The 17,459-nt window shown below is 36.4% G+C and overlaps 1 protein-coding gene across 50 annotated transcripts in view; it reads left to right on the top strand.

Annotated features, from left to right (window-relative positions):
- Positions 1-17,459, top strand: part of SLMAP (sarcolemma associated protein) — a 158,680-nt gene that overhangs the window by 114,307 nt on the left and 26,914 nt on the right. For 46 of the 50 annotated variants that reach the window (XM_070237326.1, XM_070237327.1, XM_070237313.1 and 43 more), the window contains 3 exons: positions 8,631-8,690; positions 14,834-14,914; positions 15,142-15,201. In XM_070237326.1, the coding sequence (XP_070093427.1) occupies positions 8,631-8,690; positions 14,834-14,914; positions 15,142-15,201 (201 nt within the window). Of the gene's footprint in view, positions 1-8,630; positions 8,758-14,833; positions 14,915-15,141; positions 15,202-17,459 lie in introns of those variants that run through there. The other 4 variants (XM_014731603.3, XM_070237329.1, XM_070237328.1 and 1 more) reach the window with 3 other exon arrangements.

Here is a 17,459-nt window from a genome sequence, read left to right as displayed (position 1 = left end):
ATGAAAACTTTCAGCCAAGAATACTCTGTTCAATGAAAATAACCTTCAGATGTGGTGGAGAAATAAGAACTTTCCAAGATAAACAAAAGCTAAGGGAGTTCATCACCATAAGACCCTTCCCCCACAAGAAATGATCAAGAAGGCCCTCATACCTGAAAAAAAAAAAGGAGTTTACAAAGCCTTGAGCAAGGAGATAAATAGGCAGACAAAATCAGAAAATTGCAGCTCTCTATCAGAACAGGTTAGCAAACAATTATAGCATTAAAGGTAAAAGGAAGGAAAACATCAATAATCATTTCATTATAACCACAAACTCACAACAAAAAATGAAATAAGTTGTGACACCAATAACTTAGACAGGGATGAGGAAAGGGATGGAACCTGCTTAGACTAAGGAAATAAGAGGCTATCAGAAAATGAACTATCTCATCTAGGAGATCTTTTATACAAACCTCATGGTAACCACTAAAAAAAAAATCAGAACAGAGACACAAGTGATAAATAAAGAGAAAACTGAGAAAACCGTCGTAAATAAGCACCAAGCTGAATTAGCAGTCAGAAATACACAGGATGAGAAATGAGGGAAATACAGAACAACTGGAAAACTAGTGATAAAATGGCAGCATTAAGCCCTCATATATCAATAATAACTCTAAATGTAAATGGCTTGAATTCTCCAATCCGAAGACACAGAGTGGCTGGATGGATTAAAAAATAAGACCCAACAATATGCTGCCTCCAGGAAACACCTCTCAACTGTAAGACAATCACAGGCTCAGAGTGAAGGAATGGAAGATGATACTTCAAGCTAATGGCAAACAAAAGAAAGCAGGTGTTGCCCTACTTGTATCACACAAGATAGACTTCAAGATAAAAAGGGCAATGAGAGACAAAGAGGGGCAATATATAATGATAAAAGGGGCATTCCACCAAGAGGACATAACACTTATAAATATATATGCAGGGGCCAGCCCTGTGGCTGAGTGGTTAAGTTCATGCACTCTGCTTTGGTGGCCCAAGTTTTCACCAGTTGGGATCCTAGCTGTGGACATGGCACTGCTCATCAGGCCATGCTGAGGCAGCGTCCCACATAGCACAGCCAGAGGCACTCACAACTAGGATATAAAAGTATGTACTGGGGTGCTTTGGGAAGGGGGGAAAAAAAGAAGATTGGCAACAGTTGTTAGCTCAGCTGCCAATCTTTAAAAAAAAAAAAAAATATATATATATATATATATACACACACACACATATGCGCCTCACACAGGAGTACTAAAGTACATAAAGCAGCTATTAACAAACCTAAAAGCAGATATTAACAGCAATTTAATAACAGTAGGGGACCTTAATACATCACTTACATCAGCGGACAGATCATCCAGACAAAAAGTCAACAAGGAAATAGTAGAATTAAATGAAAAACTAGACCAGATGGACTTAATAGATATATATAGAACACTCCATCCAAAAACAGCAAAATACATATTCTCCTCAAGTGCGCATGGAACATTCTCAAAGATCATATTTTGGGAAACAAGGCAAACCTCAATAAATTTAAGAAGATTGAAATCATATCAAGCATCTTTTCTAACCACAATGCTATGAAACTAGAATGAACTACAAGAGAGGCCAGCCCCGTGGCTGAGTGGTTAAGTTCATGTGCTCTGTTTCGGCGGGCCAGGGTTTCACTGGTTTGGATCCTGGGTGTGCACATGGCCCTGCTCATCAGGCCACGCTGAGGCAGCATCCCACATAGCACAACCAGAGGCACTCACAACAAGAATCTACAACTATGTACTGGGGGCTTTGGGAAGAAGAATTAAAAAAAAAAAGAATTGGCAATAGTTGTTAGCTCAGGAGCCAATCTTAAAAAAAAAAAAAAAAGAAATGAACTACAAGAAAAAAGCTGAGAAAGTAACAAACATGTAGAGACTAAACAACGTGCTTCTGAACAACCAATAGTAATTGAAAAAATTAAAAGAGAAATAAAAAAATGTCTGGAGACAAATGAAAATGAAAATACACCATAGCAACTCATATGGGATGCAGCAAAAGTGGTCCTAAGAGGGAAATTCATAGTGATACAGGCCCACCTTAACAAACAAGAAAAATCTCAAGTAAGTAATCTTACTACACCTAACAAAACTAGAAAAAGAAGAACAAACAAAGCCCAAAGTCAGCAGAAGGAGGGAAATAATAAAAATTAGAGCAGAAATAAATGAAATAGAAACAAAAAGAAAACTATGGAAAGGATCAGCGAAACTAAGAGCTGTTTCTTTGAGAAGGTAAACAAAATTGACAAATCCTTAGCCAGACTCACTAAGAAAAACAATAGAAGACTCAAATAAATAAAATTAGAAATGAAAGAGAAGAAATTACAACAGATACCACAGAAATACAAAGGATTGTAAGAGAATACTATGAAAAACTATATGCCAATAAATTGGACAATCTAGAAGAAATGGGTAAGTTCTTAGGTTCATACAACCTCCCAAAACTGAATCAAAAAGAAATAGAGAGTCTGAGTAGAAAATTCACAAATAAAGAGATTGAAACAGTAATCAAAATCCTCCCCAAAAATAAAAATCCAGGACCAGATGGCTTCCCTGGAGAATTCTGCCAAACATTCAAGGAAGATTTAATACCTCTCCTTCTCAAACTATTCCAAAAAATTGAAGAAAATGGAGCACTTCCTAAAACATTTTACAAGGCCAACATCATCTGATCTCAAACCCACATAAGGACAACACAAAGAAGGAAAATTACAGGCCAGTATTGCTGAGGAACTAAATGCAGAAATCTTCAACAAAATATTGGCAGACCGAATCAGCAATACATTAAAAGGATCATACAGCATGATCATGTGGGATTTATACCAGGGACATAGGAATGGTTCGACATGCACAAATCAATGAGTGTGATACACCACATTACCAAAATGAGTAACAAAAACCACATGATCATCTCAATAGAAGCAGAGGAAGCATTTGACAAGACCCAACATCCATTTATGATAAAAACTCGCAATAAAATGGGTATAGGAGGAAAGTACCTTAACATAATAAAGGCCATATATGACAAACCCACAGCCAACGTCATACTCAACAGTACAAGACTGAAAGCCATCCTTCTGAGAACAGGAACAAGACAAGAGTGACCACTCTTGCCACTCTTACTCAGCATAGTACTGGAAATTTTGGCCAGAGGAATGAGGCAAGAAAAGGAAATCAAGGTATCCAAATTGGCAGTGAAGAAGTGAAACTCACTGTTTTCAGACAACGTGGTTTTATATATAGAAAACCCTAAAGAATCCATCGGAAAACTATTAGAAATAATTAACAGCTACAGCAAAGTTGCAGAGTACAGAATCAACTTATGAAAATTAGTTGCATTTCTATACTCTGTAATGAATTAACAGAAAGTGAACTCAAGAATACAGTCCTGGGACCAGCCCCATGGCCGAGTGGTTAAGTTCGTACACTCTGCTTCGGCGACCCAGGATTTTGCCAGTTCTGATCCTGGGCGCGGACATGGCACCACTCATCAGGCCATGCTGAGGCGGCGCCCCACATAGCACAGCCAGAGGGACCTACAACTAGAATATACAACTATGTATGGGAGGGTTTTGGGGTGAAGAGAGAAAAAAAAGAAGACAATCCTACTTCGATCACAACAAAAAGAATAAAATATCTAGGAATAAATTTAACCAAGGAGATGAAAGACCTATACAATGAAAACTGTAAGACATTATTGAAAGAAATTGCTGATGACATAAGGAAATGAAAAGATATTCCATGCACATGGATTAGAAGAATAAACATCATTAAAATGTCCATAATGCCTAAAACAATCTACGGATTCAGTGCAATCCCAATCAGAATCCCAATGACATTCTTCACAGAAATAGAACAAAGAATCCTAAAATTCATATGGGGCAACAAAAGACCCCAAATACCTAAAGCAATCCTGAGAAAAAAGAACAAAGCTGGAAGCATCACAATCCCTGACTTCAAAATATACTACAAAGCTATAGTAATCAAACAGCATGGTTCTGGCATAAAAATAGACACACAGATCAATGGAACAAAATTGAACATGCAGAAATAAAATTACGCATCTGCAGACAGCTAATCTTTGACGAAGGAGCCAAGAACATACAATGGAGAACAGAAAGTCTCTTCAATAAATGGTGTTGGGAAAACTGGACAGCCACATGCGAAAGAATGAAAGTAGACCATTGTCTTTTGCCATCCACAAAAATTAACTCAAAAGGGATTAAAGACTTGAAGGTAAGATGTTAAATCATAAAACTCCTAGAAGAAAATATAGGCAGTACACTCTTTAGCATCGTCTTAGAAGCATCTTTTCAAATACCATGTCTGCTAAGGCAAGGGAAAGAAAAGAAAAAAATAAACAAATGGGACTACATCAGATTAAAGAGCTGCTTTAATTAAAGGCAAAGGAAACCAGGAACAAAACAAAAAGACAATTCACACCAACTGGGAGAAAATACTTGCAAATCATATATTCGACAAGGGGTTAATCTCCAAAATATATAAAGAACTCATACAACTCAACAACAACAAAAAAACCCAATCAAAAAATGGGCAGAGGATATGAATAGACATTTTTCCAAAGAAGATACACAGATGGCCAATAGGCACATGAAAAGATGTTCGACATCACTAATCATTAGGGAAATGCAAATCAGAACTACAATGAGATATCACCTTACACCTGTTGGATTGGCTATAATTACTAAGACAAAACCAACAAGTGTTGGGAAGAATGTGGAGAAAACAGAACCCTCACACACTGATGTTGGGAATGCAAACTGGTGCGACCATTATTAAAAACTGGATGGAGATTTCTCAAAAAATTAAAAATAGAGGGGCCAGCCTGTTGGTGTAGTGGTTAAGTTTGCACACTCCAATTCATTGGCCCGGGGTTTGCTGCTTTGGATCCCAGGGTCAGACCTATGCACTGCTTATCAAGCCATGCTGTGGCAGGTGTCCCACATATAAAATAGAGGAAGATGGGCACAGATGTTAGCTCAGGGCTAATCTTCCTCAAAAAAAAATAAAAATAAGAATAAAAGTACAAATACCATATGACCCAGCTATCTCACTACTGGCTATTTATCCAAAGAATTTGAAATAAGCAATTCAGAGACTTATGCACTCCCATGCTCATTCTAGCATTATTCACAACAGCCATGACATGGAAGCAACCCAAGTGCCCATTGCCTGATGAATGGATAAAGAAGATGTGATATATAGGAATACTATTCAGCCATAAAACAGACAAAATCGTCCCATTTGCAACAACATGTGTGGCCCTTGAGGACATTGTTTTAAGCGAAATAAGCCAGACAAAGACAAACACCGTGTGATTTCACTCATATGTGGAAGATAAACAAACACGTGGACAAAGGGAGCAAATCAGTTGTTAACAGAGGGCAAGGGAGTTGGCAGGTGGGCATAGGGGTAAAGGGGCACGTATATATGTTGACTGACAAATAATAATGTACAACTGAAATTTCACAGTGTTGTAAACTATTATGACCTCAATAAAATAAAAAATTTTAAAAAAGATATTTAGCACAATAAACTTCCTTTTACACTAAAAAAAAAATCAGTAGAAGGATTAGAAGAGAAAATAGAGGAAACATTGCAGAAGATATAATAAAAAAGACAAGAGGTTTTTTAAAATTTGTTTCTTTAAGGAAGAAAGGAGGGCAAATTTAAGAAAATTAGAGAATTGATCCTGGAGATCTAGCGTCTAAATAAGAAGATTTCTTAAGCGCGAGAAAGGAGAGAGTAGAAGAAGAAGAGAAGTGAGAAAAGAGAATTTATCAGTGAAATAGAATACAAGATACTTCCCCAGAATTGAAGATATGACCTTGTAAACTGCAAGGATGCACTGAATGCTCAGTACAATGTATTTTAAAAGACCACACACTAAGCTAGACGCAAAAAGTCACATATCCACTATACTGGATGAAATATCCAGTGTAGGAATTCACAGTGACAGAAACCAGACAAGTGATGGCTGGGACTGAGAAGGCAGGATGGGAAGTAAATTCTTAGTGAGCATGAGGTTTCCTTTTAGAGTGATGAAAATATTTTGGAACTAGATAGAGGTGGTGGTTGCATAACATTGTGAATGTACTAAATGGCCCTGAATTGTTCACTTTAAAATGATTGTTTTATGGTATGTGAATTTAACCTCAGGTGAAAAAAAAAGACCGTGGGTCCAACCCTGTGGCCTAGTGGTTAAGTTTGGTGTGTTCCACTTCAGCACCCTGGGTTTGGTTCCTGTGTGCGGAACTTATTGGCGGCCATGCTGTGGTGGCGACCTGTATACAAAATAGAGGAAGATTGGCTTGGATGTTAGCTCAGGTGAATCTTCCTCAGCAAAAAAATAAGAGATCATGTACTGAAGTATATGAAATTTAAGGACACCAAGAATAAAGAGAAAATTCTGAAAATGGCCAGAGAGAAACAAAGGCTCTCATACTGTAATAGTCATAATAAACTCAATTATAGTGTAGCAATAAATAACCCTGAAATTTTAGTGGCTTAATTTAACAAACACTTATTTTTCTCTCATGGTACATGTCCTTGGTGAGGGAGAACGCTATTCCACCATGTTATTTATGGATCTAGGCTAATGGAGGCTTTACCATCCTATGGTGTTGCCATGTCAACACTTGGTTGCTAGAGTAGGGGAAGAGAGAAGTATAGAAGACTCCTGCTCTCTCTTGAATGCTTTGGCTGTGGCTAGAACCAGTCATATAGACTTTCCCCAGTGCCTAGGGAGTTGGAACGTCCAGTCCTCCCAGGTGCCCAAACAGGATAGGCAAACCAGCCATTGCTGAGCACAAGAAGTCTCTACTGTGCATGCTGAGGAGCAGGACTCAGACTGGCATTACCTTCTAGTTTGAAGCTAGAAGACAGTAGAACAATGCTTTCAAAATTCTGAAGGAAAATTATTTTTTATAGAATTGTGTATCTAGTCAAAGCATTAGTCAAATGTGAGGATAGAACACTAACGTTTTCAGAGGAACAAAAGTCACAAAGCGTTTACCTTCTATCCACTACTTTTCAGGAAATTCTCAGAGGATATGTTACTCTAAAACAAGGGAATAGAACAGGAAAAGGAAGATTTGGAATCTGGGGGCAAAGGATTTTGCACAGGATATATATAGTCCAGACTGGATCAGGAAGATTAAAGGGCTGGGGGGAGGGAGGGACAGGGATATATAATGTGATAGATTACCTGATATGTTTGATATGTTAATATTGAGAGTTTTATAGTTCTGTGAGAACTTGGGCTCTTTGAGATAGATATATAAAAAACTAGCAAAACAAAACAAGACGTTTTAAGCTCCAAAAATTCTAAATGTTGTACATGAGAAATGTAATCATAGCATATTATATGACCCAGATATAAATAATGGTCGTAATATAAATACTGATTATAGATGTCTCAAATGTAACTCTTATGAGGATGATAGTAAGATTTGAGAGCTTAATCATCTATAAGAGATTGTCAGTAAATAATGTCTAAAATGGAAAAATAGACAAATAGCAATATATTATTTAGAAATATAAATGCAAATACCAGAAGAAATGGCTAAAAATTAAAAGTTGTCGCTTCCAGGAATTGAATTTCAGGAATGGAGTGGAGTAGGACAGAGGATGAATAGGACAGCTCACATTGTACATCTTGTAACACTAATGGCTTTTAAAATTGAATCTATTACTTTGACTTAAAAAAAGTTGTTTTTAAGGAGTGAGGGGGAAACAGCGCTACATACTGCAAAAATCCTATATGAAATGAAAAGTATTAAAAGGAGCCATGGGCTTTGGCAGATAGGAGGTTATAGTGATCTTGGAGCAGCTTCAGTGGTTGAGTGGTGGGTGTAGACCAGGTTGCAGGAGGTGGCAGAGTGAAAGAGAAATTATTTCATGTACCGCAAAAGTGTAAATTGAAGGAGACTAACTGACATACAGGATTAAATAAGGGGATATACAGAATAGATGTGTTATCTTCCTCAGTGAAATACAGAATATGAAAATCTGACTTTAAATAAATTATAAAGAAGCTACATTAGACATTTACAGATAATCCCCCATAAAACAAAACAAAAATATTTTAAATTTATTTAAATAATTAGTTCTTCTAAAATGATTCATTTTACTGAAACACGTCATATAGGCTGACTTGTATCAATAGGGAAAAGTATGCTATTGATATAATTTGTATTACTTTATTTAAATAAAATACCTTCTCAGAATTCCTTTATTTCAACTTAATATCCTTGATTTTGAAAGAGTTGCTTGCTTTGTTCCTTCTGAGTCCTTTTCAAAAAGATCTAGGCTTTTTAAATAACATGAAAACTAATGAAAATAAAAGGCAAATTGTGTCCCTACCCCCTAACCTGATTGCTCTATTATAGTGCGAATTCTCTTAGTTCCTCTTTCAGGTTCAAGTTTTTGTTGAAGCCTAGTCATGGGAGTAATGTTATCATCTTTAAATTTGGTCATGGAATGTGTTACACTGCCCCGCTCAGGGAAATGCTACTCGGTTTGGGCTTGGATAGTAATGTTTATTTTCTTTGGCAGAGAGGCTGATCGTCGAGGGTCATCTAACCAAAGTGGTAGAAGAAACAAAGCTTTCAAAAGGTTCGTTTTCTGTGGGTTTTCTGTGGGATTTTCCTGTGGGTTTTGACAGCTCTTTTGGATAATGAAGGTTAGTGTACGTTTCCAAGGTCATAGTATTTTATTTTCTCTCTCTAAATACTATTCATAGTATTTTATTTCATCAGTTTATTTCTTATAGCTCACAAAATGGCAATCCAGTAACAGTATCAGATAATAATATAAAGTAGTTGGAGTTTTGTTTTAAGGAGGATATCTTAACTGGAAAGTTTCTCTTTAAATGAGTATAGATGTGTGTGTTTTTAAATGCTTAGAATGAGTTTCTTTGGGTATTAAAGATTTGTTATGATCTCTCTGTCTCACTTCCAGCATTAGTTTCAGCTTTGATGTCAAAATTTTAATCAAACACAATGTAAATCTTTTTTGAAACAACAGGTGAAAAATGCTTACAATTCCATTTTTGTGGTTATCGTACCTTTAACATTTCTTATGATATTTAATATTTTCTTAATTCTTGGCATCTCAATTTGATTTAAACCAAAGTGATAATGTAGAATCTTCTTATATTTTATCGTGGAGTCCTATAATTGTGTGAAGTAGTTTATTAATTCTTTTCTGCTACAATTGTTAGATTTAGAGAAGAAAAGTGGGTTTTAAAACATCATATTATCAAGTCACTTTTATGTATAGGGAAATTGGGCAAATAAATTTGGTGGGATATGCTCATTATCATTCTAGGACTTTCATCAGAACATACCAGTGTAAAATTTAAAACTAGATTCACAATCATTTTGGTCAATTAAAAAAATGAGCGAAAGAAGTTTGGAATACTCAGCTTCAGCACATTCTGTTTTATGAAAGTAACTAGATCCATTTGGCTTTTAAAAATATTTAAAAGGATAGTGTTATTTCAAATATCTGGGGCTTCCTTTCTGAATTTTGTACACGGCAGATGCCATATTTGGGGAAAGAATGCGTAGACTATGCATCACTAATATTGTTCTGGCAAACAGGCATTGAGTTTCAGAACAGTGAACTATTTTTAGTACATATGGCAATTTATTTCATCTTATTAAAGTGAGATGAGAACAGACTTTAAAATAGCTTTTACCTCACCACCTGAAGACCTATTCAGATTAGTTTGTTGAATAGCCAACACTTTGAAATAGAAGTGGAACCTTAGAAAACAAAATCAGTGCTTCTTTAATTAAAGTGTGTTCGTATTTCGATTTAATACATTTTGAATTAGAATATATTTGCTTCGAATTATGTGATGTCATTATAAAAAAGATTTGTGCAATCTTACTGATGTCCTTTTGAAACCTAGCTGTAAAATATGTATTGAAAGCTTTAAAGAACATGCTTTTTTGATCCAGCAATTCCACTTCTGGGTTTTTATCTTAAGGAACAAACTGGACAAATATGCAAGTGTGTTTGTTTCAGTGTTGTTTTAAAAGCAAAATGAGGAAAACTTGTGTCCAATAATAAGGGCATTTATTAAGTAAATTATAGCAAGTAAGTCCATGCAGGTAAATACGTCCTTTAAGAATGATAATCCAGATAGAAGTTTTATATACCCAGAGATTTTTCTATCGGCAGTCAACTGGAACCTTTACTAGCACTACAATTTTACTAGCACTTCTCACAGTTAACATGCAGTAGTACACTAAACCTTGTAACAAACTAGATGGCTGAAATAAGTTACATTTTAAGTGCTTTATATCGGGCTATAAAATATTTTCTTTTGGATTTGGCTGAATTGTCTTATTTTTTTAAATGCTTTCGTTGGTCATGTTTTTGATAGAATTTTCTGCGTTGAAAATATTACTAGAAATTGCCGATTACTAGCTATTACAAATCTTAGTATTTCCTTCAGATATTTCACCTAATGCAAAATGTGATCATAGATTGCATATGCTTTCTGTTAAAGCCCTAACTCAACTTGCAGTCATTATATGTTTACAATAGCTTTAGGGGTGGAAGTAGAAAGAAAACAGTTGTTTTCTACTCCAGATTCTACCACCAACTAGCTATGTGCCCTCAGGCAACTTACTTTAGTTCTTTTTTTTTTTTAACGATTTTATTTTTTCTTTTTTCTCCCCAAAGCCCCCTGGTACATAGTTGTGTATTTTTAGTTGTGGGTCCTTCCAGTTGTGGCACGTGGGGCACCACCCTAGCATGGCCTGATAAGCGGTGCCATGCCCGTGCCCAGGATCCGAGCTGGCGAAACCCTGGGCCGCCGAAGTGGAGCATGTGAACTTAACCACTCAGCCACAGGGCCGGCCTCTACTTTAGCTCTTTAAACCTATTTCTTCATTTGTAGAATGGGATTGACAATATTTAACTTGCAGGGTTTTGTGGGAATTTAGTGAAATATTGCTTATGAAGCAGGAAGCAACATTCTGGCGTTCAACCAGTGTTAGTTCTCCTTTCCTTTCTTGATTTTTAACCTTGCTTTCTTTGCAAGTAGTGCTTCCAGTGGTGTAGGAAATGGTCTATGGCCAGTATGTTTGTTTTGCCTGTCCATCATTCTGTCTACTCAAAGATACAGTGAAAATAGTCACCTTGTTGTAGATTTCTCAGTTTGGGAACAGTTTAATATTGATGTTGGTACCCAAATTAATTTATCTCTGAGAACCTCATTTCCTTTATTTGTAAAATAAGACCAATTAAAAAGTATAATCCTCATATTTTTGAAGACTTAGTTATGCGCCAGGCAGCAATCTATGTGCTTATTCTTTCATTGAACCCTCACAACAACCTTGTTAAGGTCATTATTATCCCTCATCTTTACAGATGAGGAAACTGAGGCAAAGAAAAGTTGTGTCTTATGTCAAATTACAGAGCTGTTAAGTGGTGAAATTAAGATTTAAATTCAGTCAACCTGACTTTAGCATTTATAATCTTCAGGATGGTAGTTTTTATATAGTATAAGCCTAATAAATATTACCTACAATAATAATTGTCATATGCAAAGCACAGTAAATTATTCATAATGATAATCTAGCTATTCTTCCATTTCCTTTTATATACTATTGGTGTGTATCTTAATGATTAAGTACTGCAGAGAGAATCAACCAGTGATGACATTTTTTTTTCTTTTTTGAGGATGATTAACCCTGAGCCAACATCTGCTGCCAATCCTCCCCTTTTTTGCTGAGGAAGACTGGCCCTGAGCTAACATCTGTGCCCATCTTCCTCTACTTTACATGTGGGACGCCAGCCACATGCCAAGCAGTGTGTAGGTCTGCACCCGGGATCCAAACTGGTGAACCCTGGGCCGCCGAAGCAGAACGTGTGCACTTAACTGCTGCACCACTGGGCTGGCCCCAGTAATGACTTTTTAATACTAGAAAGTTGGGTGCTGCTTCTAACTGAAGAATAGATATTTTGAAAAATAGATACTCTACCACTCATTTGTTGTGTCCTGTGTTTCATTCTTGAATAGATTTTGTTTGCCCTGATATAGGAACTGTAGTATCAGGACACAATAATGATGGATCATGTCTTGACTTGCTAAAATCTTGCCTTCTTATGCAAAGTAAATTTGTACCTTCAGTCATCCTTTTTTTGGAGCACCTACTATATACTATGCACTGTTCTGTGCAATGAGGATATAGCAGTTAACAAAACAGACAAAAATCCCTGCCCTCATGAAGTTTATATTCTGGTAGGATCTTAATGGAAGATTTGGTCCCACCTTTATGGCAGTTTTACCTTCCTGGCCAATACTCTAAATATAAAGTAAAAGTTCCTTCTAAGCCAGAAGAATACTTTTGAAAGTATATTCCTCTTGGTTTACCTCAATATCTTGATCATAAAATTGCCCAGAATGTTAAAATCAGAAGAGAGTCATTTTTCTGTTTTCTTTTCCATTCCCCCAGAGTGGTTGTTTTTCTATCTATTATAGATTAGATGTATTAGCATGCCTTATTTGAGACTGTAACTTTGTGATCAAAACTACAACATTCAGAAATGTCTGATTACACACCCTATCAGTGCACCAGAGGTCATAGATTGGATTCCCATGGGCCTCTGTGGTCAGTGACTTCACTTCTAATCTAAGCTCCCTGTCTCTCAGCAGTTGGCCTTCGGCTAGAAATGGCAGTGAGAAAAGAAGCAAAAGCCTTCTTGTAATCCATCACCTGTTTCATAAGTTAAGCTACAAATTATAGGGGTGTTCTTATATGGAATAGCCATAACAATGTATATTTTAATATTATACTAAATATTGGTGACGGTAATGGTTTTAGATATCTTTCTGATTACTTTCAAAATGAAAAATATCTCTTGATTTAGTTGTTTATAACACAGTTGATTATAATATAATTATATTCACTATAGTTTTTCAAATAATGTATGACTGTGTGAAGTTAGAAAGTAAATGTCCGCCATGTCCCTACCTCCAAAAAAGACCATTGGTAACTCTGTTTTAGATCCTTCTAGACTTGAATAAATAATATAACTAAAAATTCATAGCTAAATGTATAACTACTTTCATTCTAAATGGGGTCAGGGAGCCAGCCCAGTGGCGCAGTGGTTAACTGCGCACGTTCTGCTTCAGCAGCCCGGGGTTCACCAGTTTGGATCCCGGGTGCAGACCTACACACTGCTTGGCATGTGGCTGGCGTCCCACATGTAAAGTAGAGGAAGATGGGCACAGATGTTAGCTCAGGGCCAGTCTTCCTCAGCAAAAAGAGGAGGACTGACAGCAGTTAGCTCAGGGCTAATCTTCCTCAAAAAATAAATAAATGGGGTCATATTATACATACTGTTCTTTAACAGACTTTATTTTTACTTAATAGTAGTGAATATATCTTGAATATTTTCCATTCCATAATGAAGAATGTTGCAATGAACATCCTTATATGTACTATAAATAGTCTATTGTTTCCTTAGAAAAAGTACTAGAAGTGGATATGCCTATTTACATTTTTCATACAAATTACCACAAACAGTACAATCAAGTGCATAGCATTGTAAAAAATCATATGCTTAGTGAATTTATAATCTCACTAAGGAAATAAGATATATAGACACACAGAATGATAAAAAAAAGATCATGATTAATTGCTAAAACACAAGACTCAGAGAAGATGCAATTAAAAGGAGCTGCATGCTGAAGAAGTGAAGACTTCCTTAGAGGTGATGGGGCTTACGCTCTCTCTTACGGAATGAATAGGCCAAGTAGAGAGAATGGTCGTTGAATTTAGGGAAATGTAAACTCAAGCAAAGAATTGCAGGCCATCATGAGCTGGCATGCCTCAGCCCTGTAAAGAGGCTGACCTGACTGAAACAGAGCTCCTGTGGGAATTAATGCAGGGACCAGATTATGGCTAAATTCTGGGATGTGAAGCTTGGCTGAGGCCTTATGGAGAAATGGGGAAGTGCTGTAGGATTATGGTGAGCGAAATGGCCATCTCTGTAAATGCTATCCTAATGCATGCGATAGTATACAGGGCCTAATTAATAGTCAGTCATCTTTAATAAATTATTGGACTTATAGTTAATATTTTTGAGAGCAATTCATTGCAAACTAGCCCTAGAATATCTTTTATTGGATCAAGCAGCACACTACTTGCAAATAATTTCAAAACTTTTTTTATTTTAAGTTTTTCTCAATGTAGTTCAGGTATCATTATATTTTCTTTAGATATAAAAAGCTGGTAATTTTCTTGTTTTAACTGTTACTTTTATAACAAATAATTGTGATTTTTTTTTTTTTTAGAATTTTATTATGAGTATAAATATTACTAAGGCAACCTAACTTGTGTTTTTATATAATAGAGCCATTTGCTTTTATCATCTTCATACAATGTCCCCATGGCCTTGGGAATTTTGCTATATTTGTTGCATTTCTCTGAATACTTTAGCAAAGCTTGCTTCGTTTTTGTTTCCAGTTGGCCAGTGGACAACCTTGAACAAAAGCCCCAGCCCTCTGCACAGCAGACACCAATCCACATTATAATTTAATATGAGCTACGTGTAATAGCCAGCATTCCATTTTGGACTAGAGTGGTACAGAAGTAAGAGATTTCAGTGACTTCAGTTAATTTTAAAAGTATTTTGCATACCAGTAGATTTAGAGCACGCATAGCCTGAAGCAGTTTTATTGATATAAGCTATTTAATTATAATGGGATTCTACTTTTATTTTTTTCTTGGTAGAAAACCAGGCAAGAGCAAAGGAATCTGATTTATCAGATACTCTGAGTCCAAGCAAGGAAAAAAGTAGTGACGACACTACAGGTGAGTTTTAACCTAATGTTTACAAATCTACAGATGTTATTGTTACCAATAGAGCAGTTTAGGTATGCAGGTTAATGTGAGTGGAGATTTCAAAGTTTGTGTTTTGGGAAAAAACAATGCTTCCATTTATCAATAGCTGTATAAATTTCAGTTACTTATTTTGATAATGATAGCTTGCTGATAGAGCTGATTACTGTTTGTAATTCTCTTTTTTCCCCTCTCTGTAGACGCCCAAATGGATGAGCAAGACCTAAATGAACCTCTTGCTAAAGTGTCCCTATTAAAAGGTACTTTTAACATGTTTTTATGACGTTTTAAACCAGGGCATCAGATTCATCCTTTTCAATTCCATGTATTATGTGAAGTTTTAAGTTTTAGTTGAAAGGTTAACTTTTTTGTATATTTTTATTGTATAACAGGTCCTGTAAGGTAGCAGGAACTAAAATTTAAAATGTTAGTTTTGGTGCCAGTGCTTCAAACAAAAAGTTGAAATTATAAAATTGGGATCTATCAAGGTTATGAAAGGCGAAACTGCGAGTGATATTCTGCATATGAAATGCAGCTGTGGTTTTTTTGTGTTTACCTTCATGTCTCTGATAGAAACTTACTAACACTTATAACATAAACTAGAAAAAGGTAGGGCTGGCCCAGTGGCGCAGTGGTTAAGTTCTCATGTTCTGCTTAGCGGCCCGGGGTTCACCGGTTCGGATCCTGGATGCAGACATGGCACCACTTGGCACGCCATGCTGTTGTAGGCGTCCCACATATAAAGTGGAGGAGGATGGGCATGGATGTTAGCTCAGGGCCATTCTTCCTCAGCAAAAAGAGTAGGATTGGCAGCAGTTAGCTCAGGGCTAATCTTCCTCAAAAAAAGAAAAAAGAAAAGAAAAAGGTAAAATCATTAACTTTCTTGAAAGAACCACCTGTTTGCTCTGTTACCATATGGTAGCAGTTTAAATTTCCTCATTTTCTGGTCCTCCCTATCCTCCAATAAATGTCCCTAGGTTCTTAGGATGCTCTTTTAGAAATTTTGGGTGGGGCTAAGATAAGCAGTGCATATAATAAACTCTTTCACTTGTCTCACTTCTAGGTAAGAAGTACATTTATTTCTTGATATTGTTTAGAATGAAATGGGTAGGAAATAAATCAGCATTTATAAAAGTGTTTTTAAAATAAAGTACCTTGAGGTGACTTATTGATAAATCTGTGGTTGTCACCTTTTAGTCTTTTTTATATTGCCTTATTGCACACAGAAAAGTTGACATATAAGTTCAGCCCAGTGGGTTAAACATGTTGGTAACAGTGGACTAACACCAGGCAGTTCTCTCGAATCGGCAATGAAAGCAGCTGTGGAACTTTCTCTGTATAGAAATTCCAGTGCTTCTGGCTGGACTATTAAGAGATCTTCTAGTCCAGACCCTGAGCCTTGGATTATATAAGGAAGACTTAGTTTTACCCTACATGACTCTGCTGCTGGCCTAGTGGTACAATGATAGGGATAGGGGGTGGTTACCAAAGAGATTACCCAGATTCTCTTAGCGTTCCTTGTTCTGGGCATCCTGGCCTTCTCTTTTCTTCCCCACAGATACTGAAGCTCACGTGGCTCTTTGAACCACCTTTGATTGAGCTCTATTACCAAGGGAAGCCCTGAGGAATACTGGCCCAGGCAACCAATTGCCAACCTGTCTTTAAGTATGATCGTAATTTCTAGCACTGTTGGTGATCTGCGCTCTTCTCAGATGACCATTGGTGTTGAGGAGGCGTGCTTTTTTCTAGTGTCATAATAATAAATCTAAGTTAATATTCGCACAGTCCAGAAAGCTTATCTTGGAGCATTTCTGATTCTTCTCAGAAACGCAATACTGTTACTGTATGAAATGTTGTTGCTGATACTGAAAAAAATGTCGTTATCTGGACCTTTGTGGGAACACAGAGAAATAAGAGGGGAGGTGAATGAGTAATGAACACCTGTCATACAAAAGTAGCTGTTCTTATGGCTTTTTTTATTATAGAAATCTCCCAGAAATCTTTTTAGCACCCAAGTTCAGATTGATTTATAAGTAGTATTTATGATTGTGTTAATTATCTTCAACTGTTACTAGTGCTTTTGTGATTTTATGTCTGTTTTAGATTTTTATTTTTATCCCATTGCCTACCACAATGCCAGATGTTCAGTAAAATTCAGATATTTATTCAATAAATTAATAATAGACCTCTTACATCAAAGTTATAAAACCACAAGAGCATTAGGAAAGGAACACACTCTAACGAAGAAACTAAGAGTCAAAGAGCTCTGGGTTCAATCCCAGCTCTGGCTTGCATTTGTGATAAGACCTTGGGCAAATTGCTTAACCCTTATGTGCTTCAGTTTTTTCATTTGTCACATTGGAGAAAAATGACTTCATAGGGTTATTGTGAAGATTAAATGAAATAATGCCTGTAGATCACTTACCAGGGTATTGGGAACGTAACATGTTAAGCACCATAATGAAGGCGCTGTTAATAATAATGATGATAGTGATTGATAAAAGCAGAACTATCTGTT

This window comes from Equus caballus, chromosome 16 (genome assembly GCF_041296265.1).
Source record: "Equus caballus isolate H_3958 breed thoroughbred chromosome 16, TB-T2T, whole genome shotgun sequence".
Taxonomy (NCBI): Eukaryota; Metazoa; Chordata; class Mammalia; order Perissodactyla; family Equidae; genus Equus; species Equus caballus.
Note: the sequence above shows the minus strand (reverse complement) of the source record. Positions and strands in the feature narration are given on the sequence as shown.